At 47.7% G+C, this 25,156-nt stretch overlaps 1 protein-coding gene across 2 annotated transcripts in view; it reads left to right on the top strand.

Moving 5' to 3' along the window:
• The window catches only part of RHOQ (ras homolog family member Q), a 34,092-nt gene that overhangs the window by 5,697 nt on the left and 3,239 nt on the right, over positions 1–25,156 (top strand). For both annotated transcript variants that reach the window (XM_028103918.2, XM_028103919.2), the window contains exons 3-4: positions 23,702–23,866; positions 24,178–24,273. In XM_028103918.2, the coding sequence (XP_027959719.1) occupies positions 23,702–23,866; positions 24,178–24,273 (261 nt within the window). The remainder of the gene's footprint in view (positions 1–23,701; positions 23,867–24,177; positions 24,274–25,156) is intronic.

Genomic DNA, 25,156 nt, shown 5'->3' with positions numbered 1-25,156 from the left:
TTACACAGAATTCTGGTTTCCTCCTCTGCATTGGGAAGGTGGATGGCCTTTGTTGGCTCCAAAGCCTCTGCAGCGACTGAATGCCCTATGCTCCCCTTGTCACTCTGATGTGGGTTTGGGCTATGTCAGCTCAGACCATGGTCGTGTAGGCAGGAGCCCCAGGGTGGGAGCAGTCTCCGTCAGCTCTTGTTGGTTTTCTGTTTGTGTGCACATGGGCCCTGTCCCCTTCCTCTGATCTGCCTGGCTCTTCCACATCTGTCATGATTGTCTTGAGGTTTACTGACATTTATCCGCTGGGAACCAAAGCTTCCCAGCAGATGTATCCGAAGCAGGTGTTACAGGTGTGCTCAGATCCCATCCTCTCAGCTCTGGGAGGGGCAGGGGGCCGTGTACAGCCTCAAGGGGCCTGGGCATATGTTGTCATTTCTGTGTGTGCCACGGTATGAAAAGGGTGGGCAGCATTATTTCACAGCTCATGGGTCGGAGGCCTTATGGGGAGCTGGGTGTTTGCGGTTTTGTTGTGGAATTTAGGGTTTCAGAGACGAGACCTAGTGGTATTAAAACAAGACAGAACAAAGCAGCTTTCCATGGGGGTATCAGTTTCTAGCAAGGACACACGTGTTGGCAGCAGTGGGCACTACCAAGAGGCCACCGATACAGAATAACAAACTGCAAGGAGGAGGGAAGAGAAGATGTTACAACGAAATGAAACCCAAGACCACACATGTCTTTAAAAATGAAATTGGTGAGTCTCAGCTGGATTTCCTTTCACTCGGAGGGGCTTGGTTTTGCCCTAATTTGGCAAGCTTGGATCAAGGAGCAGCTTTCCTTGCCCTTAGCAGTTTGCTGTTCCTCTTTTAGTTTCTGGCAGGCCGCTGCTTCGTCCGAGGAAGCGCGGGGAGGCCGGCCAGGGAGGCTGTGTGGCAGCTGCGGCCGGTTCACGGGAGCTCTCCCGGGGCTCCCTGAGGAGAGTTCTCCCAGATCCACTGCCTGCTGGGCCCTCTGGGGCCGCTTCTTGCTCTCTCTGAGCTCCATGAGGACTGACTGGCTTTTTCTCCTCCCTGATTCCAGCACTTAGTCAGGTACCTGGGGCATGGAAGGCATACAACAAATATTTCTCAGACTGAGCTAATTTTTCTTTGGCTGTCAGCTCATTTCTGCAAAAAGGTTAACCCAAGACTAAGGTGAGAGCCGTTAGATGATAGCTTCAGGCACAACCCGTTGCTTGGAAAACAGCTTTAATACAGTTGAAGTCTCCAAGGGTCAAAGGAATCCCAGGCTCCGAGGGATGCAGCTGGTATCCGTTATACTCCCACTGAGAGCCTGGGGACTTTGTGGTCTCCAGTGGGCCTGTCCCCCAATACTGTCTCTCAGGCTCAGGCCTTTGCAACTTTCCTGAGGCCTCTCATGTCTAGGTCCCCTGAGGAGGAGGCCGCTGGGCCACGGAAGTGTGGGTTTGGGATTCTTCAGACCAGCTCTGAATCCCGGCTCCTCTTCTCCGTGGCTGGAAGGCCATGGGCCAGCCGGCTCCTCCCTCCCTGCGCACTGGGGAGGTAATGTCTGCCTCCCGGGGTTGCAGTAAGGATTAGAGATGGTGTCTGTAGTCACCGTGCATGGTGGCTGAGAGCGATGGTCCAGGCCAGCGTTGGGGGCCCACACCTGTTCAGCTCAGGCGCGGTTGATGCAGTGTCTGCTCCGTGTTCTGTGGGAGTGGACAGGAGGGGTCTGATTGCCTACACAGCTGGGAAAGCTCATCCTGTGAAACCAAGTGCTTCGTGGTCCCACCTCAGAAGAGGTGGCAGGGCTGCGCTTTGTGGAGGGCGTGGGCTTGCAGGAAGAGGTGGGAGAGACTAGAGTATACTGGCGGTCGCTGTGAGCCCCGACGCTGCATTACCAGGGCCCACTTCCCAGCGAGGGTCTTCAGCTCTTGGAAATTCAGTGTTCTCATCTGTCACACGGGGATGGTAGATGTACCTCTTCGCAGAGTCATTGGATCAACCCAGAGCTTCCCAGCTCTCGGGCGCAAGGTGGTGGGGTAGGGCCTAGGACAGGCAGCCCCAGGTTTGGGCTGTCCCTTCCAGGGGGAGCCATCCCACTTCAGCCACTTCACTGCTGGCCCCTCCACCCCACCGTGTGCACAACTCATGATCTCCTCCCTGTCCCGTGAAGTGAGACGGGGACAGAGCATTGGATTAAATGAGATCACGCGGGCAGAGGGTCACAGGGAGCTCGTATTCTGGGGGGGGGGAAGAGCGTGGGGAGCACAGGCACAGGGGGGTGTCCCGAATGTGTCTATATGGACCCCAGATCCCGTATCATGTCGACTTGTGGAGCAGGGCTGATCATTAAATTATGGAGTGTTTCACCCGGTAACTGACAACTTAGTAATTAGAGAGATATTAATCTGGTGCTGTGTTGCTTGTTGATTTTAATAGAAAGAACAGAAAGTGGGGGGGAAGGGACTTTATTGTTCTCACTGTCTTCTTGTCGAGTGACTGGTGGGAGTAGGGAACCAGCTGCCTCTCTCTCCCGATCCCCAGACTTGCCAGCCCTGCCCAGACTCGGGGTAGAATCTGGGGTTTACTACTGACACCCTCCCTGCCGAGTGGCATTTTCACAGAGTGCACAGCATGTTGCATTTGGTGCCTCCCAGAGGCCTCCTACCTGCTCTGTGAGGAAAGGAAGCAAGTGGGTTTGCCTCCATTTGTGGGGTCAGGGAGGTTAAGCGAAGCGTTCCAGGCCACAAAGCTGCTGGAAGGCAACAGCAGGTTGCCCCTCTCCAAGCCCTGGGTTCTTTATGTTAAATTACTCGTGCTAATCAGCTCGATGGTGTTAAACGTCTCTTTTACATCGCATGTATTCCGTTGTTGAACGTTTCCTGCAAGAAGGACATCCCAAGTGCATCGCTTTTCTAGATAGAAGAGCTGATGGAATTGTCTGTAGGTGGACTGGTAGGGGCTCCTGCTAACGTGGCCCCCCTAAACACCGCCCCCCCCGGAAGTTAAGGGTATTTTGTCAGTGTGTTCATTAACGTACACTCCTGCTTCAAAAGAGGCCTTCCCCTGGGTGGTGCAGGTGGCTGCTGCCCATGAGGGTCCGGAAGCAGCTCAGTGCTGTTTGCGCACAGGGAAGGGGGGACTGGCAAAGTTCTACGTTGACTTAAGCTGACTCCTTCCTCCCCAGCTCTTTGCGTCTTCGCCCTTGTTTTTGGCCTGCTAGCCTTGACTTGACATGAGCTTGCTATCTGGGGGCTGCCGGGCCGGGCAGCTTTGGCCTGCCAAGGTGCCTTTTCTGTCCCCATAGGGGCTGCCCTAGGCCTTCCTTTCCTCCCTCTGAGAGTTCCTATTTAGGTGAAAACTGTTTCCAAGTGAAGCATTTCCAATCTGTCCCAATTACAACTGAATATTCCCGAGGCTGCCTCTCCCACCCCTGCTCATTTTGCTTGCCTTCCTGAGCTGTCCCCATTGACAGCAGGTCTGCAGGGACCCGCTTTCCTCCTGCCCCTGCGTTAGCCCCCGATGGCTGTCAGGACGAGCTGAAAACCTTCATGCAGTCCGTCAGCAAACAGTCCCCGAGAACCGCAGCTGGATGGGGACCCGGTGAGGGGCAGGGCTTACCGGAGAGGCCAGGCATAGGCCCTGCCCCGAGGAGGAGCTCCCAGTTCAGTGAAGGGGTAGGGCCCACACCCAGTGATGGGAGGGGAGCCGCTGCCTGTTCACGGGGCAGGGGGGGGGGGCCCTGGGGGGCCCAGCTCTGTCCATAGGAGACCAGCTGCTCCTGGGAGCTCAGCTCCATAGGGGTTCTCCAAGTTGATTCGTTGGTGCAGAAAGTGCCCAGATTGAATTCTTCCATGTACTAGATGCTCAGCAAAAGTTTGAATTACTGCCCTGGTTCCCAAATGTGCTCCTCGAACCGAAACCCATCTCGCAGGAACTTGTTAGAAATCCGGTTTCTTAGGCTCCACCGCAGACCTCCTGAATCGGAAACTCGGACAGCTCTGTTACAGCAGACCCTCCAAGTGATTCTGATGCGGGCTCAAAAGTCAGAGCCACTGAGTTAATGAATGTTGGTGTACTTACTGTCCCCTCATAACAAGCCGCCTCCCCTCCGCCCCTCCGCTGTCCCCCCACACCACATATATACCACACACATGCACACCACACACACACATACACACCACACACAACGCCCCACACACCACATATACACCACACACATACATACACTACATGCACACCACACACACATATCCCCTCACATACACCACACTTACACACACCTCACACATACCACACACATGCACACCACATACACATGCCATATATACACCATACACATACACACACAGAGACATCACACACATGCACCCCCACCTCATACGCTGTCCCTGGAGTACAGAGAACATAATTTATTCACTTAACCCCCACCCCACCAAATACACCTCCACACGCCCTATTTCTAGTTCTTTACACATGGCTGGGACTCTCCATATTTGTTGGGATGAATCGCAGCTACCTACTTAGCTTGTCTGGTACAGATGGGGCCAAGGGCACTATCAGAAGAAATTTGAAACAGAACTTCCTAAGCTGCCCTTGACTCCATTGATGTGCTGTCTGGCCCAGGACTGTGCACATAGTAGGCCCCACTGGTATTCCTTGATGAGGTCTGAGTGCCAAGGCATTTTGTCTCCTGTGCATTAAGTGGCTAGACAGATTGGGGCCTGGGCCCTCCTGTGTTCACGGTAGCTGAGGTTAGCACTCCAGGTGGTGACAGACCTGCCCCCGAAGACTATGCCAGTTTGGTGTGTGCTAAATTAGTTCCAAAGCAACAGATGGGCTATGACGTTCTTTTGTATTAAAACTCCTCAGGCAGGTCACCAGGAGCGGTTGGAGGAAGGGCTGTTACTCAGACAGGCATCTCGGCCATAATTAGTCTGGCTGACCAAAGCTTTCTGTGTAAGTGTCCGCTCCCATTCTCCTGGCCGGCCGGCCGGCCGACCTACATACATACATACATACATTCCTTCCTTCCTTCCTTCCTTCCTTCCTTCCTTCCTTCCTTCCTTCCTTCCTTCCTTCCTTCCTTCCTTCCTCCCTCCCTCCCCTCTCTCTCCCTCCTCTCTCTCTCTCCCTCCCCCTCCTCTTTCTTTTTTTTTTTCCAAACTTGTTTCAGTATAGAAAAACCATCCTGTTTCACATGGCATAATGGTTGGGATTATAAATGGGTTGGCTCAAATTATGCCCCCTCTAAGAGCTGCCAGGGAGAGAGAGAACATTTACTCCTGATTGTGCAGGTCAATTAAAATGGAAGCTTACTTTTCAGCTTACTTTTCAAAGGGCTGTCTTTGAAAAGGCACTTTTCCCAGCTTAACCCAGCTTACTTTTCAAAGGGCTGTCCTCCCCAGTGAGCTGGCTCAGGGCTCACATTTATTACCTTCAGGTGTTTCTAGTGGGCTCTGGCTCTGGAGGGATGCTGAATGTGAGGGGCAAGAGGCGAGAAAGGTGGCAGGGTCCCTGCTTCCTTCAGACCCAGGGTGGGGGTGTGTAAAGACCGAAGCCTTCATCCAGGTCTTTGTCCAGCCTGCAGAAAGTGAGAAGGTCCTTCTGAGGTTGATGCACCCTACGACCTCCTTCCTCCTGTGTGATTCCAGCCATCTTGCAGATGAACCCTTTCTTTGAATTTCAATGGAGAAATTGTCTAGAGGCCATAGTCTAGCATTTGGTCTTATTCATGTAGGACTCTTTCCTCGGCACCCAGATTACAAGCCCCCAGAGGGGGACTACCTGTGGTGCTCAGCACTTGGCACGAGGTTGGGGGATCCCAGCAGGAGCTAGGTGAGCGTGAGATTTAGGGGACTCCGTTGGAAAGATTATTACGGAAAGAACCTTTCCAGTGAGAATGGCTCTGATCTGTCTGGACATTACGGAAGGTCTTTAAAATCAGATTATCGGTGGTCATTCTAAAGCATTGCCCATTTAAGCATAGTAGAACTAATTTCTTAACTCATAGAGCTCATTAGCAGAAAGGCTGCCAGGTCTATTTGGATAAAATATTGACCAGGATGTGAACCGTTCTCCAGCAAATCTGGATCTATACGAGTCCTGCGGTGTGTTTTATGTCAGGTGTCCCTCCAGAGTGTGTCCTGTGGCACTCTGTTAGCCGCAGGGGGAGGGGAGAGCGAGTGGGTTGACTTGTTCAGCTCGGCCTGGAGAGGAGGGGACACACGCATGCTGCCTGCTCCCCTGCGGCCCCACCTCACAGAGCAGTGTGGAAGCATCACAGCCTGTGGAAGCATCACAGCCTGGGCAAGCTGGTGTTACAAAGCAGGGGATTCCTCAGAAATTCCTCGTGGACCAAACCGTTGGGTGTATAAGTTTTACTTCTCCTTCTCAAAAATTGAGATATAACTCACATACATATTGACAAAGTTGTGCAACCATCACCACTATTTAATTCCAGAACATTCTCGTCATGCCCCAAAGAAACCCTATACCCATTAGCAGTCACTGTCCATTCTCCTGTCCCCCCCAGCCCCTGGCAACCGCAAAACTACTGTCTCTATGGACTTGCCTATTCCAGACATTTCATAGAAATGGAATCATGCCCTGTGCAGCCTTTTCTGTCAGCCTTCTTCCCTTGGTGTAATGTTTTCAAAGTTCATCCATATTATAGAATGTATCGGTAGTTCATTCCTTTTTATGGCTGAATAATCCTTGTCTTTTCTTTTTACTCCTTTTTGTCAGCCTTTATTACAGGGGCACTGTGCCCCAGGCTCTGGGAACTCGTTTTTGGGTGCCAAGGCAGAAAGTCAAACTCTGTTGCACGTGCACCCCTCACGCTGTCTTCACCTTTGCCTCAGGGAGGGGTGGAGCTGGTCTCCCGTCTCCCCTTCCAGGCTCTGGTTCCATCCGTACCTCTGTTCATAGTCTCCCAACCCCCACCCACACCTTTATAACTTTATTCACCAGATCTAAGAGTATCTGTTAAACACAGGTGAGGTGAGGAATAAAGACCCATCAGATAGGCATTTAGAGTCCAGTAGGAAGAGATGTATACAGATGACCAAAACACAAGTAGAAATGTGATAGAAAAGAGAGAGAGAAAGAAAGAAAGAAAAGAAAGAAGCAAGCAGCGTGATGTGCCATGAGAAGGTGGAAATGGTAGAACGTGAGAGATGACATAAAGGTGTCTTGGCACAGAGCCTCACAGATAGTGGGGCCATTGAGATTCAGAAACACAATCCAGGCACTCACGGATCACTGGGTCCATGGGTCTGATTTGTGTTAACTCATAAGAGATCCAGATATAAACGAAGTTGCCAAAGGATTAATTTACCATGTGGTCTCGGTGGGAAAATAGACATAAGACATAAACCAAAAGCTCACAAAAGAAGCAAAGCATATAGGAGTCCCTCCCCGCCGCCCCCCTCCACTGTCCGCGTGTTTGCTTCCTGAAGCTTCAGTCACCGTGGTCAACTGCAGTCAGGAAGCAGCCTCCTCCTGACATACCATCAGAAGGGCAGTAATATCCTAACGCTCCGACACAGTGCTTACTTGCGTCCTCACCTTGCTGCACCTCATCATGTGGGCTGTGCATCTCACAGCATCCCAAGAAGGAGGGCAAGTACGGCACGGTAAGGTATTTTGAGAGAGAGACCACTTCATATAACTTTCATTATGGTATATTGTTTTGTTTTATTATTGGTTATTGTTAATTTCTTACTCTACCTAATTTAGAAATAAACTTGATCATAGGTATGTGTGTATAGGTCTAGTATAGGGTTCAGCACTATCTGCAGTTTCAGGCATCCACTGGGGGTCTTGGAATGTATCCCCATGGATAAGTGGGGACTATGATAGCCAGTGAACATACAATATGTAGAGAGACACAAATAAAACCTTTTTATTTTACCTATCAAGTTGGACAAGATGGGAAAAATTGATACCCAGGAGTTAGGGAGGGAAGCTGATGCTCTGTGCACCACTGTTGGGAGTAAAAACGGACGCAAACTGTTGAGGGTTAATTTGGCAAAGATCACTTCAGTGACCATTTCTACGAATTTACATGCAGGAAGCATTCAGAGTACACAGAGATTTACATAAAACTATTTTTTTTACAATGAATTTTATAATGGTGATAAATTTTGCACACATCAATGCATAGTAAAAAGGGATTTGTTAAATATTAGCATGATGTGTATTAGGATAATCACAGCCATTAAAAACTGCTTTCAAGGGGTGCCTGGGTGGCTCAGTTGCTTAAGCGTCCGACTCTCAGTTTTGGTTCAGGTCATGATCTTGCCATCGTGGGATCAAGCCCCACATCAGGCTCCGTGCTCGGGGAGTCGAGTCTGCTTCAGATTCTCTCTCTCTCAAATAAATAAATAAAATCTTAAAAAAAAAAACCTTTCAACAAATACTTAAAGATGGTAAAAAGGTTAATGTGTTATGTGTGAAAAAGCAGGGATTAAAACTATATATATATATATATATATATATGGCATGATTACAACTTTGAAAAATACCCATGGATGTCATATGTGAAGAAAAAAATGGGAACAAAACTGTCAAAATATTAGTGTTTGGCTCTAGGTGGTGATATTGAATATATTTAGAAATTTACTTCTCGGGGCACCTGGGTGGCTCAGTTGTTAAGCGTCTGTCTTCAGCTCAGGCCATGATCCCAGGGTCCTGGGATCGAGCCCCACATCAGGCTCCCTGAAATTTCACAATCATGGGTTTTGGAGTAGGGTCTGGCTGGCTGTCTTGGACCCTTTCAATCTGGAACTCATGTCCTTTGGTTCTGAGAAATTTTCTTGGTTTATTTCTTTGATCTCTTCATTTCCAGTTGATCTTTTCTATTACACTACAACTCCTAGTATTTAAATGTGGGAGTTCTTAGGCTGGTCCTCTAATTTTTTTTTTTTAATATTTGTCCCCAGTTTTTGCTCTGTTTTGGGGAGAGTTCCTCAATTTTATCATCCACCCCTTCTATTGTTTCTTTAAATGTGATTCTATTTTTAATTTTTAAGAGCTTTTCCTGTTCTTTAGACGTTCCTTTTTTTCCCCTTTGGCATCTTCTAAGTCTGGTTTGTTTTGCTTTTTTGATTGTCTTTTCCAATTTCTCTGAGGATATTAATAATAGTTACTCAAAACTTCTGTTCCCTGCATGGTATCACATTTTTATCTGTCTTTCATGGTCGTTCCTCAGTGGTCCACTCATTCTTATGAGATGGAACTGGGGCATGTGGGAAGCTCTGTGTGTGAGCAAAGCTGGCTGACTCTGGTCCTTACTGAAGGTCAGGGTTTCCCCCACCTCAGCACTCTCGATATTTTGGGCTGGAAAATTCTTTGTTGTGGGGAGCTGTCGTGTGTACTGTACCAGCATCCCTGGCCTCTTCCCACTAGGGAGGTGCCTGTGGCATCCCACCCCAGTCAAGATCATCAAACATGTCTCCAGACATTACTGAATGTTCCCTTGGGGCACCATCACCCCTCACTACCCCTGACACCCACAGTTGAGAACTAGTGCCAGCGGCGATCTGTCAGGACCTTTTCAGTGGGGAATCTTTAACATCAGATTTTGGTCTCTCCCCTTGGGCTACTCATGAATTCTAAGAATTCTAAGATTCTAAGATTCCTTAGAAAGGAATCTTCCTCTCTCCTGTCTGAGGGGTTCACGCACGGCCACCACTGTTCTGGGAAGGGAGTGCTGGAAGCAAAATAGGGGTCTTAATTTTTAGCATGTGTCCTGACCTCGTGTTCAGTATGTTCAACTGGACTTTGCGTCCCCCCCCGCCACCCCGATCCAGGGAACCCTCTTTTCGACCCTCTCCAGACACTAACTACGCCTGCCTTTTGTCGGGGTTTCGGGACAGTGTGCACCACGGTAGAGCATGGAACCTGAGATTTAAGTGCTGCGTAAGCAGACTCACTTCATCCCCTTGTTGTGGCTCCAGCTGCAGCCGGCCTGCAGGCGAACAGGCCGCTGCAGTTCCCACACCTTCAGGGGGTTCTGTTTTTAGGGGCTTCCTACCTTTCCCCTCATTGCTGCCCTTCTGAGTCTGCTAAGTCTCACTCGTTCTCCTACCTCCCAGCTTCTAGAATTGTTTTGCTCTTGTCTCCTTTCCTGTTTGCTTTTGTCCCTGTGGCTTTTATGCTTTTCTTTTCTTTTTTTTTTTTTTTAATTACCATAATGTTAGAGGATTTGGGAGCAATCAGAGATAAATGCATGTGTTCAGTTGGCTGGGATTTAACTAAAGTCATCCCGTTTTTGTTTGTTTTTTTATACAACTAGAAAACAGAAATATGGAGAACAAAGTTATAGTGATGGATATTCTTTCCAGTGCCTGCTATCCATTGTAGCTTTGGGAAAATGAATTCAGAAGAGGCTTGCTTGGGATGGAGGCTGTGGAGCACACAGAATTAGAAATCTTAGAGGAAATGTATATTTTATCCGGGCCCTAGAACCCAGTGGTGAACTTTTCCTTCCACACGAGAGTGTGACTTTCTAGTGACCGGGCTCTGTGCGTCCACCACAGCTGGTGTCTTACCGTCGGCAGAGCTAGGTGGACCCTGAGATTCTAATTATGCAGTCTCTCCTTTGCTGGACTCTGTGTAGAGTCTGTGTAGACTACGGCTTTTCAGCTAACCTATTTTTCAGCCAGGCCAAAACACACTATGAGGTTACAGCTTTCCTTAGTTACCTTCTAGTCCCCTTGATTAGATTTGGGTGTTTTCTGGTGTGACCCATACTGCAGATGACTAATAACAGTTACGGTTTGATTTTCATTAATCTAATTCTCAAAATGCAGCCTTATGTCCGATTATTAGGGTGTCCTACCATAGTTCCCCTTGATTTATTCACCGTACTTACAGGTATTAATGACAGTGGGAGGCGGGCAGGAGCACTTCCAGCTCTGGGGACAGGCAGTTTTCTTAGAAGAGAAGATGACACCTGTGTATGGGTTTGGGGTGAGGAGGGGACACAGGTAGGACGAGGTACCCCAGGCCAAGAGAAAACACAGAGGGAGACGCACAGGAAAGAAGCAGACTGCCTCCACTGGGTGGTCACCAGGGAAGCCAGTAGACGTAAGTTAGGAGGGAATTAGACGTCCACCGTGGCTAGCCTCCAACACCAGGCTGAAAGGCTTGGATTTTCTAAGGGGTGCCGTGGGGGGCCAGGGAAGTCTTCTGAAGGTCTATGCCATGGTGGGAAACTAAGAGAGAAACATTAGGTCGTGTGGATTTTTCCATGCAGCCTTTTCTAGTCCTCAAGGGTGGACGATTCCTCTCTCCTCTGAATTCCTGTGCCTAGCACATGTGTCTCCTGTCATTAATTCTGTGCCTACATTTGAGGCCTTCTTTGGACTTGTTGATCCCATTTAGCCACAACCACCACCTTATGAGGTAGGTGATACTTTCTTCCTGTCCGTTTTTTTTTTTTTTTTAATGGATGAGAAAACACACCCAGAGACACTGAAAGAACTCTTACAGGTTACGTGCACGGCCCATGAGCTGCAACGCTGTGGCTCCACGTCTGTAATTCAGTTTTCTAGGGTCTTCCCCCTGCTGCCAGTTTCTTACTAGATTGCCTAAGTCAACCGGTGTCTCCCTGAAGGGCGAGGCGTGCTTTGATTTTCCAGGCAGCACATGACACATGCAGTGAAGGAGCTGACGTGCCAGACTGGGGGCTCTGACAGGACTCACCTGAGTGGGGAGCACCCGGTGGGCTCGGAGCAGGCATCGCGCAGGTCCCTGTGCAATCTGACCAGACCGTAGGGCCCACACCTCTAAGACTGAAAACCACGCTCCCCACCCCCACCAACCCACGAGCCAGCCCCCCTGCTCCCCGCCAGCCCCCCGCCCCACCCGACTGCCCCACCACTTCAGATGGTGCCCTGGGCGCAGCAGCTGTCCTCGGTGCCCAGGGAGGGCAGGGTCACAACACCTGTCCCCGCGCTGCCTCCAGGGTTCCGTGAGGATACCCGAAAGAGAATGGACACATGGAACCTCGGGAATGACCACGTACCTGGTACTTTTCTCCCCAAGTTTCGCTGTTGCCAGCTTCCTGGTCGGCCTGGAGCACTCCGTCTCTTTAATTTCGTTTCCCCGGCTCCCAGTTTGCTTCCGCACACGCCCCAGCTGCCCAGCCAGGTTCTGTAAAGTGGGAGCGCCTGCTTCTGGATTGGCCGAGCCTCTCGGAACACACGGGATTGCTGGTGCAAACGTGCTTCCGGTTACCATTTCATAGCCAGCCGCCGAAAACTGCCCGCAGCTGTGCGCACCGCGAGCCTACAAGGCGCCAGCAGCCGTGCCACAGTCCACGTGCAATACAGTTTCAATAAAATGCCTGACTTCAGTCCTTGCCTGCCACTAACATACGCATTTATGAAACCAGCAACACTTCTCAGTGTGCTTTTCACAAAGTCGATTGACCCTGACCTTGACCTTGGCCACCTGTATATTCCTCTGCCCCAAAGTGGCTGAAACTGAGCGCAGAAGGAGCACCACTGGGCATGGCCATAAGCTAGCAGCCACCACGTCTGCTGGGAGCCTTTCCTACTGTATGTAGCTCATTCTCATTCAGCCTTCCCTACACTTAGTCCATTCTGTAGGTAAAGGAAAGAAGTGGGAAGTAACACAGCTAGGAAGCCTGTGATTCAGATTCAAAAAGTCTGTGTCCAAAGCCTATGATCTACAGCCTGGTCAAAACAAAGGGGCCAGGAGGGGCCTAAAGTAGTTGTTAGGACGGCAGTCCTGCCTCACTTCTGCCCCGCTCTCCTGGGCCTCCGGAGGCGGGATAAGCTTCTCGGAGGCTCGGCTTCCTCTGTCAAGTGGGAGCTGCCCTATCTCATAGGCTAGTGGTGCAGGGTCAGTGGAGAGCTGGAGCTGGCGTGAAAGTGGGAGCAAGCAGCGCTTCTCAGGCCTGGGAAGTGAAATAAAGCTGGAGCAAGGTGGTGCGGTTATGTGCTACGGGCCTGACGTACTCTTGTTGGGAACCTTCCGTAGCCCAGAGCTGGAGGGGGGCAGGTGAAGGAAGTGACGCAGGACAGGTAGAGTCGGGGGTAAGCCGTGCTCAACACCGTGGAGGAGTGTAGTGGTGATCTAACTCAGGTCCTGAGGAGTTGATGCATTGAGTGTTTCTGCCCTGTGCGGCACGTCTCTGAATTTCAAAGAAATCTCTGTGAGAGTGTGTGTGTGTGTGTGCACGTAGGCACAAGGGCCCCACTTTGCATCCTTGTGGACCTGTGTGTATTTTTCTGAAATTAAAGTGAAGTTGATAGAACATAAAGCTACTCATTTTAAAGTGCACAATCCAGTGGCATTTAGTACATTCACAGTGTTGCATAATCAGTACCTCGATCTAGTTGCAAACTGTTCATCACCCTAACGTAAACTGCGTGTGTTTTTTCAAGGGTCTGTTCGGTGAAAGTGTATTTGTGAACTACATTAGGTTGTCTTGATTTAACTGCCCGCCCAGAAGTCTTCCTCATCTCAGATGGCAGATTGCACCGTCTGTTTGGCCAAGGAGTGTGTGTGGTTCAAGTACTCAGATTCCAAATGGGCCTGTTAGTCATGGTTTAACTCCTCCGTGCAGTTTGGCTGCCTCATTCTGGACATGGAGAAAACCAGCATTTCAGGCTTAATCGGAGTGTAGTTCCTGGGGTCTTCTCTTGCTGCTTGGCTGCTTGTTTTCTAGTACATTAAAAGCCCAGGAGTAAGTATATATGTCAATGAGTGTCTTCAGGCTTCGTCGCAAGCGGCTTCCCTGGCCTCAGAGGCAGAGAACGGCAGGTGTTAGTCCACAGCTGAGGAAGATTGTGCTTCCCCTGGATTTGGCTCGTCTCTAACTCCCAGTTCTGTGTTGGCTATCTGTGCCCCATGTGTGGTCCTCCGAAACCCCGCTGTGGGAAGCCCAGGTGACCTGTAGCCGAGATGTCGATGGGCCCCTGGCATTGTTAGTCCTGATACTCACATATGTCTCCCTCTGTGTGGCTAGTCCCGGGGTAGCACCTCCTCTAGTGTGAGACAGGGACCACAGCACTGGCTGATGTAGAGGGGAGTCCCCAGGTAGTCTCTATGAGCTGCAGAGATGGGGCCAGTGAGTGGCAAATCCTTATATACTGATGGGGGTGGATGGGAGGAGGGAGAGAAAGAGACGAAGATGAGCAGCAGAAGACGGAGGAGGGGGTAGCTACCTTGGATAATCTAGGGAATATGTCATTCCGATCAGACTTCTTAGGTCCTGTACCCATCCAAATATCAGTGACCACGACCCTGGGGGCAGGGAATGAGCCATTTGGAAAATCCAGGGGCTACTTCATTCTGATTGGACAACTTAGGTCAGGTGCCCACTCAGGAACCAATGGCCGTGGCAGACCGTGGCAAATGGAACTCCATGATTGGCTGAGTCTAACCAGGAATTCTTCTAGCTGAGGACGGACGCCGAGGCCCTGGAGGCATGCGTCGGGGTGGAGGAGATACGGGTCTGAGCTAAATCAGTTTTAGAAAGGGAGGAAGTAGAAGGATGCTGGGTAGGCAGTCAACAATACCCTCCTTACCTATGTAAAACAAATGTCCAGACAATGAAAAAAAGGCCGCGGTGAAGAGCAGTAGCGGACCTAACATGCTGAAAGTATCTCGATCTGAGGCCCTGCTACGTCAGAACTCCGTTGTTCCGGGGGGTGGGTTGGAGCCCTCGGTGCATCACAGGAAAATCGCCCTGCTCGCAGGAGGCGGTTTGATTCTTGGCTGAGGGCGGTGCCAGCAATGTTGCTGGAGAATTCAGACCCTGATCCACCTTCTCCAGCTTTGTAGCCAGCCCAGTGCAAGCCAGCCACGATCTGGCTGCAGTGGACCTTTTGGACTTGGCTTTCCCACACAGCACCCTCGTTCATTCAACAGGAATTGAATAAGCAGTTACTATAAGCCACGCCTTGAACTGTCCCCTGCCCTCAGGGGGTCTGTGGAGGATACAGATAAGGAGGGAGGCAGTCCAGTTCTAGCACAATGGCAGGAGGGGCCCAGGGTGCCCCGGAAGCACAGAGCAGTGGGTGCTTAATCGGAATTGTGGGTTCAGAGAAGGTTTGTTGGATGCAGAGATTTTTAGACCAGAACTTGGAAGATGAGTAGGAGCCGCCCAGGTAAAGAAGTCTGGGAGGGGAAGGACAGTGAGGGGCTGGGCAGGGGCTGTCTTACTGGGTATTGGGTCGTCTCGGGGTCTGGCTCGGGCCTGATTGCATGGTGGCATCTTTTACTGAGATGAGGAACACAGGAGGAGTTGCACATTTGAGGGAGAAGAAATGATTGTAGTGCAGAAATGTCAAATTTGGGATGCTTCTGATTCAGCTAAAAGGAAGCGTCTAGAGCTAGGTCTGACACTCAGAAGGTAGAGAGCGCCTCCACATACACTTTTCTGATTGTATACTTGACATCTCAAGCTTAACACGTCCAACACTGGCCTCTTGAGTTTTCTCCCTCATGTGCTTCTCCACCCACAGGCTTCGTCATCCCTGTCCAAGACCATCCATCCAGCTATACAAGCTGAACCCTGGATTCTTCCAGAGACCTCCCTGACCTTCAGCCCCACATCCAGCCCTTCGCCCAAGCCTGAGTCCATTTCCAGGGTAGATCTAGAATTCCCCATTTCTCTAGCTGTATCATCTTCTCTTGCTTGAATTACTGTAACGGCCTTTCTTCGGTTCTCCTGTCCACCTCTAATTCATTCTCCACAAAGCAGCCTGAGTTGCCTTTTTAAAAAAACAAATTACATGACTTTTTTTCCCCCCTGAACTTTTCCATAACTTTCCATTGCAGTAGGCTCTGATGGTCCAGGATGGCTCCCTCTCCAGCCCTACCTTGTCTGTCACTGTGGCCTTTTCCCAGGACCTCAGTTGTCTGTCAGGGTGATTCTGCCTCAGGGCTTTTGCACACACTGTCCTCTCTCTGGCTCCTTAAACTGCCCCCCCCACCCCGATCTCAGGTTGGATGTCTCTCCCTCCAAGAGGTCTTTCCTGACCCCCCAGACTAAATCTGGCCTCCCTGGTTATTCTCTCTCCCAGTACCTGGCTCCTTGTGTCTCCGAGCAACTATCCCGATTTGCATTTCTCGTCACTTCGGTCTCATTTTGTTAAATGCCTGGCTCAGTGCCTCAACTGTATCAGACCCATCTCCCCTTGTTATAACAAACGTGTCTCCTTTCCTCATCCTCGGATGAAATCTACAGGAGGTGTGCTCTCTACACATCATTTTAAATCAAGGTAACATCTTATGATATGAAAAAGAATAAAAGGAAAGTAATTCACAATAAAAATATTTATTTCAGCATTAAATTCCTAAGTTCCCAGGGCTGAGTGATCCACAAATCACAATGAAGTAGTCAGATGCCTACACCTACAGGTGGAATTACCATGAATGCCCAGCTATCGAGGTTGACGAATATAATTGTGTTTTATTGGTGGTTCCGCGCTAAGAGCGAGATTGCCAGGGGCGTGCAGTTTTCTACAATGGTAAGCAGCTCCTATAATGTTTTGAGCGAAATAAAGTACAGTCTACCTTTCTCCTTCAATTTGCACTGAAATTACCTTTCTACAAAATTCATGAAACCGTGCAACAGATACTTTGTGCTTTTATATACAACAGAGTTAGGTCCTGGATTCAGGTAATTATACAAGGGTCTTTCGTGTTCATCAACGCCTGGCAGTACACTCACCAATCCTGTGGGCCTTGGGACCGTTTTTCATTACACAGGTTATATAGCACACTGGCTCCCATCCCTAAATGCCCGTAGAGGTCCCCCATTGGTGTTGACCATAGAAACACCCCCCACGTCTCCAAAAGATCCCCCGACATGGAGCAGTACTGCCCGAGCTGAGAGGCACTTGCCTTCCCTCTGTTATCCTGTGAGCTCATGAGGGCCGGGGCCCTGTCTGTTTTTCACCGTAGCCTACACAGTGCCCAGCACCTAGCTGCTGGATACTTGGTGGGATAAATGAATGAACAAATATTCCACCGCCATGAACTTTGTGCTGAGAAAACCCGAAAAGGAGTATCCTGCATGGGAGTGTGCCCTGACATTTACCTTCTTTCTGCATGCCTTACGCCAGCTGACCTCCGTTTCAGTGAAAGAGACGTGTAATTATAGCTGCCGACGATGTAGAATTTCAGCTCTAAATCCTTTACAACAAGGGAAGTCACCTCGCTGTGCACAAAAGAAATTGCACCAGCTCTGAAGTTGTGGTTTGTCTTTTTTTGGAAAGTCAGGCGTGTGTGTTGAAGAGCTCAAAACACTTGACCAGCTCTCTCATTTAGCTTAACATGTGTGTGCTATATTTATTCTCCCTTCACAGATGGGGAAATGAAGCTCGCCGAAGGGCCATATTTAGCCAAGTCTTGATCCTCTGCCTTGTGGGGTCAGTGCAGATAAAACAGAATCCTAGAGCTTGATTGTTAGCTAGTAGTTGAAACCTCCTCGCACATTAAATCTGTTACTAGGGCTGCTCCCGGGGGTGAACAGTGTTAGGTTGAGCACTTTGAACCGTGTGATGTGGCCATCCAGTGCAGGCCTCTCCTTTTGGAGATGAGGAAGTGTTGGTTCGTAAGGACGCGGTCAGACAGAGCACACTGTCCTTCTGCTACCCCACGCCTCATTTTCTCTCCTTTTTCTCCAGCCCGTCCGAACAGGACTTAGGATCAGTCAGGCGGTCAAAAGGAAGATAGTGATGGAAGAGAGGCCAAAGACCCGGTTCACTAGCTCTCAAATAATCGTTAAACTAATTGGAAGACTGACTTGTTACGAATGAAAGTGCATGAAGATGACAGTTGCCAAAAATTAGAAGCTAAACCTTCCATTTCAAGAATTTTTTCACTAACAGCTACTCAGGCCAGTGATCTTATAAATTATACCACTTCACAACCGAACTAAAGATCAAAAAATATTAATAATAAAGCCAAATATTTGGAAACCTTTTGAAAATATTGACCTCTTAGGAATTTATAGCCCTTTAACAAAATTCTTTCTCCTTCCCCAGTGCTCTTTAGTTGAAGGAGAGGGGGACAAATTCGATGAACTCATCAGCTATGCTTGTTGAACCAACTTAACAAAATGCTCCCCAAAGGGACCCAGCCCAGCTTCCTTGAAAAACAGTTATTTTCGGAGTGGGGGGGGGGGCGGCTAAAAAATGATGTTTTCATTTCACAGAGTTAAATGCAAAATGAGCTCAAAAGGTGACCCAAAAACTACACAAAGGAGACGGGACTTCACAGACTACTATTACGGAGAGTTACCGCAGAAGTGGTTCTAAGTTGGATTTCTGACAAAACACTTCTCATCTTCAGAAGCTAGCCTGCAGTGCACATGGCCTCTTGGATTTGGGAGAGCGCCCTTTGCGGGGTGGAGTGTTCCCAGAGCCATGCCTGATACCTATTTTGGGCTTCTTAGTAGAAACAGATGTTCAGATAGAGATTGCTACTGTGCACTTTGGAGTGACAGAGTTGCCCGTTCACGTTCCATAAGCCACCCGTCGTAAGGGCCATTCTTACTTGGTTGTCTTAACTTCGTAAAGGAGTCAGAAGCTGGTCTAGACTTCGGACATCTGGGGCTTGTCTGTTTTTTTGGTTTTTTTAAGATTTTATTTATTTGACAGAGAGCACAAGCAGAGGGAGAGAGAGGGAGAAGCAGGCTCCCCGCTGAGCAAGGAGCCCGATGCGGGACTCGATCCCAGGGCCCTGGCATCATGACCCGAGTGAGCCGAAGGCAGCCGCTTAACTGACTGAGCCACCCAGGCGCCCCCTGGGGCTTGTCTGTTAAAGAATTCTCTGCTCTGGTCCCGCTTTTTCTGATCGTAGGTTGTGTACAGAGGAAAACTCTCATAGGTTTTGATAAATGACTATTTCCTCAATGGAACTAACATCCTGGATTCTTTGGCAGTGTAAGACATTCTTAGAGCACTTCATAGCCTTCAAAGCATTTGTCCCTGACATTCTCCCAGTTTGTGGCAGAGACACTAAACCTCTAAGAAAGAAGTGAGTTGACCAAAGCCACGTGGTTGGCAGGCCTTGTCTGTACCTTTCTATTCAGTAAGGCACGACTAGATACTGCCTCTTCTGAGTCTTTTCTTAGCATCCCCTCTTTACTGTAAATCTTAGTATTTACCCCATTCTGACTTGTGATAAAGTGTTCGCATATGTTTGTCTCTCTTACCATAAACCCCCCTGAGCAGAGACTGTTAGAAATGTTTGTGTCCTTCCCCACCTCTCAGATTCTTCCTCTTCGGGGCTAGACTTCTGCGTGTGGCCACACCAGCACCCTGACGTCTTCTAGGCTGTGGCCTTGAGGGCCACAAAGCACCGGTGAGGCCCACAGGCACGTCATGCACACCACTGCCCACGTGAGCTTGTTGCCTTGTTTTGGACGTACAGATATGAGAGAGCTTTGCGCATGTAATAAGGTGTCTTACAAACCAGATATAATCTGAATCTCGTCCTTCATTGCCCTGATGATTGCACTTAGCACCATTGTGGGCACACAGTAGTGCTTATTAATGTTTCTTGGATGAAGCATTTATATATTACATCTACTCTAGTTTATACTTTTCTTTCTTTCATCATATATGACTATCTCTTTTTTTTTAAAGATTTTATTTTTCAGTAATCTCTACACCCAACGTGGGGCTCGAACTCACAACCCTGAGATCAAGCGTCCAGTGCTCCACCGACTGAGCCAGCCAGGCACCCTATGACTATCATTTTCTCTGTATACATCCTAAATTTCTCACAGAACCACAGGCTCCAGAGGGGACCGTTATTTCCTTTTTTTTGTGCATGTGTGTCTCCTTGGAACATCACCCGTGCAGTATGGGCTCCGCGAACCTTCACTGGTTGAGTTGAAAGGATCAGTGTGTGGTAGCACGCCAGCTAACAAAGTGTGGCCAGAACTACCCCGTCCACTGTGGGTGGTTTTGCTTCAGCTGTATGTTTTGGATATGTATTTTAAATAGGCATACACATCCTAAAAACATGTATTTTACACAGAATTCACAAAAGGAGGAGGGAGCACCCAGGTCCACAGGAAGCGGACCGAGGTGGTGCAGAAGTAGAGGCGCTCACGGGCACCGGCGGCCAAGCTGTCTGTGAAGAGGGGTCTCCCGACCGATGGGCGTTTGCTGCACTTCCCTGTTTCCTGTCAGGGCCCGTTTCTTCAGGTTCTTCTTGTTGGCAGACTCTGGTCAGGTTGTAAGTGTGTGATAGTTTTCAGGGGTTAAGGTTGTCATCATCACAGATCAAAGACTCTTAACAAGAATGGAGAGCCTAATCATGAAGCTCTCAGAACACAGTTTTGAAAAATTCGTAGCTCTGAGACGCCTTCGGCTCAGGTCATGGTCCCAGGGTCCTGGGATCGAGCCCCACATCGGGCTCCCTGCTCTGCGGGAAGCCTGCTTCTACCCCTCTCCCACTCCCCCTGCTTGTGTTCCCTCTCTCGCTGTCTCTCTGTCAAATAAATAAAATCTTAAAAAAAAAATTTAAAAAATAAAAGTAAGGGCTGTTGTTCCGTATTCAACTTTCTTTGTGTCGCCAAATTTCAGAAGTAAAGCTGGAGGTGAAAGGTGCTGAATGCTTCAGCCTATTTATCCCCACAAATCTTCGTTGCACCTTAAGTTCACCCAGGATCCCGCACAGTGGTCATAAACAGTGTCATACAGTGACGCAGGGTACAGCATGCACAGGGGATAATTTATTTTCTTTACTTTGCTATCTATGATTGGACTTCTAATTACTCAGGCTGAATAGAAGCAGAAAGGTCTCCTTCGTATAATAACTGCCAATTATTTAGCCGCAGATGAGAGGCAGAAGTTCATTTTCAATAGTTTAAATATAAGAAGTAACACTGCCTTCCAAGGAGTTCTAAATATACTTGTCTTTGTTTTATAACCTCAGTCCATCACAGTTTAATTATTCCAACAAAATCTGCAATTTTACAAGTGTCTAGAAATGACTGGTCTAATTTCCTTTCTATGTGTCCACATGTCTTTCATTGAGGAAAGTCTATGTGAGTTATGGTTATGAAAGGGATGTGTACAACAGACCTATGTTCTATGGACTATTAGTGTTAATGTTATTAAGCATTTCTAGAGGCTTTGCATTCACTTACTCTTTATTTCTTGTAATCCCCTTCTAGAAAAAGAGTGCACATTCTATTTCCCCGATGAGGTAAATTTGCTTGAAAAGTAAATTTTCATTAAAAAATCTAATTTGATTATTTATTTATTTATTGGTTACATTTTCAATAGTCTTCAGGCTCTTGAGTTCCAGAATGACTAATTAGTACAATGATAATATAGCATTCTCTTTCATTGATCTGAAAATGATACTGTCCTCAAGAGACCTCAGTTTGATTGGTGTATTTTGATGCCAGTGGAGAAAATGTTATTTCTCACAAAAGAGTTTCTTCTCTGTGGTGGGAGACAGCTGCGAAGCCAGCCCTGGTGTGAGACAGAGAGGACCCTGCGGGGATTTGCAGAGGAAAAAGAGAATCAGTTTCCTGTGGGATGAAGGATTTATGTTTAAGCACTGGGAGAATTCTTTGCATGTGCCTGGCACAATGCCGAATGCTTTTGTTGCATGATTTCATTTATTCCTCACAATCCTATGGGATAGTATCCTCATTTCTCATTCTGTGAAAATGGGCTATCTAAATATGGATGAGGAGAGATTTTTAACAAGAGCACCCACCTATTCATTGCCTGGCCACGCTGAGCACACATTTGCTCAGGAACCTAGAGTTGCCAGGTAGAATGCTAAGATGGGTGCTGTCCCTGCTTCCCCTCATGGCCATTATTTATTCCACGCGCCCATCCTACTGCATAACACTCACACTAAATTGTAAAAACGTGTTATATTTTTTCATGGTAGCCCTCTTCAAGTAACTGTCTGGGGTACAATGTGTTCTACACCCACGCTATCTGATTTCTTCATTAATTAACGCCATTCATTAAAGCCAGAACACTGCTTTCTTCAAAACCAGTTAGAGGGCCCCTGGTTTAAAAATAGAGGGCGGGGGCGCCTGGGTGGCTCAGTCGTTAAGCGTCTGCCTTCGGCTCAGGTCATGGTCCCGGGGTCCTGGGATCGAGCCCCGCATCGGGCTCACTGCTTCTTGGGGAGTCTGCTTCTCCCTCTCCCTCTGCTCCTAGCCCACTCATGCTCTCTTTTTCTCTCTCTCTCTTAAATAAATAAAATCTTAAAAAAAAAAAATGTCGGAAGATGACATGAAAGGAAAATTGTCCCGTGAGGGAAATGCTACAGCTAACCCGTGAGCAGAAGGTGTTTTTAATACTCCTTCAGTTCTGCATTCATGCAGTTTTAGTTGTGAAGGGGTGGTGGCCCAAGGCGAAGAATAAAGCTTCCCTGAAACCAGAGGAGAATCTAACCACGAGAAAAATGGGAGTCCTGACTGTTCACTCACCAGAATGGAAATAAGCAGAATATTTGTGTCATAGAAAGTAATCTAAGCAAAATAGAATCTTTTGCCTTTTGTGGTGGAGAGATCCTGAAACAGTCATCGATAGGACGCCCTTCTGTGGAATTCAAAGCAGCAGTTTAAAATTATATAGTAAGCCAGGGGCGCCTGGGCGGCTCAGTCGGTGAAGCGTCCGACTCTTGGTTTCAGCTCAGGTCATGATCTCAGGGTCGTGAGATCGAGCCCGCAGTTGGGCTCTGCACTCAGGGGGCAGTCGGCTTCTCTCTCTCTCCCTCTGCCCCCCCTCCCTCTCTCCCTCTCTAAAATGAATACATCTTTAAAAAAAAGATAAAATTAGGTAATAGTCTAACATATTCTCGTTTGGAAAGCTCTCCAGGAGATACTGAGGGGTGCAAAACAACATGGATCGCTTGATCTCTTCTATGTATAGATGTTTGAATATGTACAGTTATAGGCTTACAGATGCAAAGAAAAAGAACTGGAAAGGTACATGAAAAGACCTACATCTGGGGAAGGGAATGGAAATTGAAGAGGAAAGGGGGATTTTTGTGCATTTACTCTTTATGTTTTTATCTTTAAACTGGCACGCACGCACGCGTAATTAAAACAATATCAACAGGGAAAGCAGCGATTTAAGGTCTCTGTGCAATGTGTAGTGGTTAAGGTGTAGGTTCTGGAGTAAAACTGTCAGGGTTCGAGTCCCGTCTCCTTTTACTGGCTGTACATCCTTACACCGGTTATTTAACTTCTGTGCTTCCTTTTCCTCCAGCGGAAAACAGGGATAATAGTACTTAGGTCATGTAGCTGTTAGGAGGATGAAATAAGGAATGCAGGGGAGAGCGTCTGGATCAGGACCCGGCACACAGCAAACATTCAGCATCCGTTAGTCATTATAAATTAGAATAGTCAGACAACTTCCAGCTTTAATCAATTCTTTGTGCGAACGTCTCGGTTTAAAATGTTTCTAGTGACAGCTTTAGTAATCACGATGTATTTTCTCCAGGTTCCCTTGTGGTTGTTAATGGTATTGTCATACTCTTAGCCCGCTGGTAACCTCAAAAGGAAGAATAACAAATGCAAATGGAATTATCTTGTTTCATGTAGAGTGCCGCACTTTCTGTTTGTGGCATTCTCTTGACTTTGCTTCTTCAACCATGTAACCTTACACACCTGTTATTAGTCAACTAAAGAGATGGGAATAATGAGGTTTTTCTCTCTTCCTTAGGAAGACTATGATCGTCTGAGGCCTTTATCTTATCCAATGACTGATGTCTTCCTTATATGCTTCTCTGTGGTAAATCCAGCCTCATTTCAAAATGTGAAAGAGGAGTGGGTACCGGAACTTAAGGAATACGCACCAAATGTACCCTTTTTATTAATAGGAACTCAGGTACGTCTGCTTTAATTTCACCCATTTTTAAGAATAGTCTCTTTGGCCCATCTTGTGGTGTTGCTTTCAGACACATAGTCTTAAGTTTTAGCAAACAATATGCATTTTTAATCTCAGTTGCAAATTATAATAAATTCTATTTATTATAGAAAAATAATTATTTGGTAAAAGTAGTGCCAAAACTGGTTTTGAAAGTGAAGTTCATCTGTTTAATCTTTTTTTGCGTATGGCGGATTAAATGGGACTACATGCTTTGATTTATCTTTAAAGACTTGTAACATTATGGGACATTATTGACCTTTCTTGATTAGATTGATCTCCGAGATGACCCCAAAACTTTAGCAAGACTGAACGATATGAAAGAAAAACCCATTTGTGTGGAACAAGGACAGAAACTAGCAAAAGAGGTAATGGAACCTTAACAGAATATAAAAATAAACGTAAAAGCAGCTTGGGTAATAATAGAAGCTGACATTTATTGTGCATTTACTCTCTGCCAGGCATTGTGCTGAGTGCTGTACATGCATTGTCTCATTTAATCCTTTCACCTACTCGCGTGGGTCTGACTACAACAAACGAGGGCTTGGCGATGTCAGATAACTTGTCAGGTCCCGTCCATAATAAACGGCAGAGCTGGGTTGCAGGGAAGACCTGACTGCAGAGCCCAGGCACGCACACCTGCGTGGTACTGCCAACAATATTTTCCTCTTCAGTTACCTGTAGAAAGAGGCATCAGAAAAAGCCCTTTTAAATCTCTTAAAGGTTTATACTGTGCCAAAGCAGACTCTGTCTTCAGTGAAGACTCATGGAGTAGGTGGTGGAATGGCATATAGGATGAGTTTAAATCTGCAGCTAAAACCAAAAAATGATGGCTAGGCTTGAAAAGAAATGTGTTGAATTTTCTTCCAATCCTTTTATGAAAGATAGAAAATATTAGCATTCTAAAAAATACACCACTGTGACGTGCATAAAACTTTTAACTTCTGTTCTCCCTCGCCCTAAAGCTAGGCTTACTTTTCTCTCTGCCCCTAACATTATTGGATTCTATTTTTTTAGATGTGACTTTAATAGGACTTTTGTGGAAACAGAATCTAATAAGGTCTTTCTAAATGTACTATCAGGAGGCAGAAGAAAGTGAGAAAACTTTTGGGAGAACAGTTTTTCCTAAAACAAGACAAATAGCTTCACTAACAAATCGCTTTAGAAATTCCATGCATTCAGTTTCATAATCTCAGGGAGAGAAAGGGATTTCTAAAATGTCATAGAGGTAAAATTGGTAAATGAAAATAT

The sequence above is a fragment of the Eumetopias jubatus genome, unplaced genomic scaffold (assembly GCF_037043125.1).
Source record: "Eumetopias jubatus isolate StellerSeaLion01/CBP00866 unplaced genomic scaffold, mEumJub1_p1.0 scaffold_9, whole genome shotgun sequence".
NCBI lineage: Eukaryota > Metazoa > Chordata > Mammalia > Carnivora > Otariidae > Eumetopias > Eumetopias jubatus.
The sequence above is the reverse complement of the archived record's forward strand: the minus strand, read 5'-3'. Positions and strand labels throughout refer to the sequence as shown.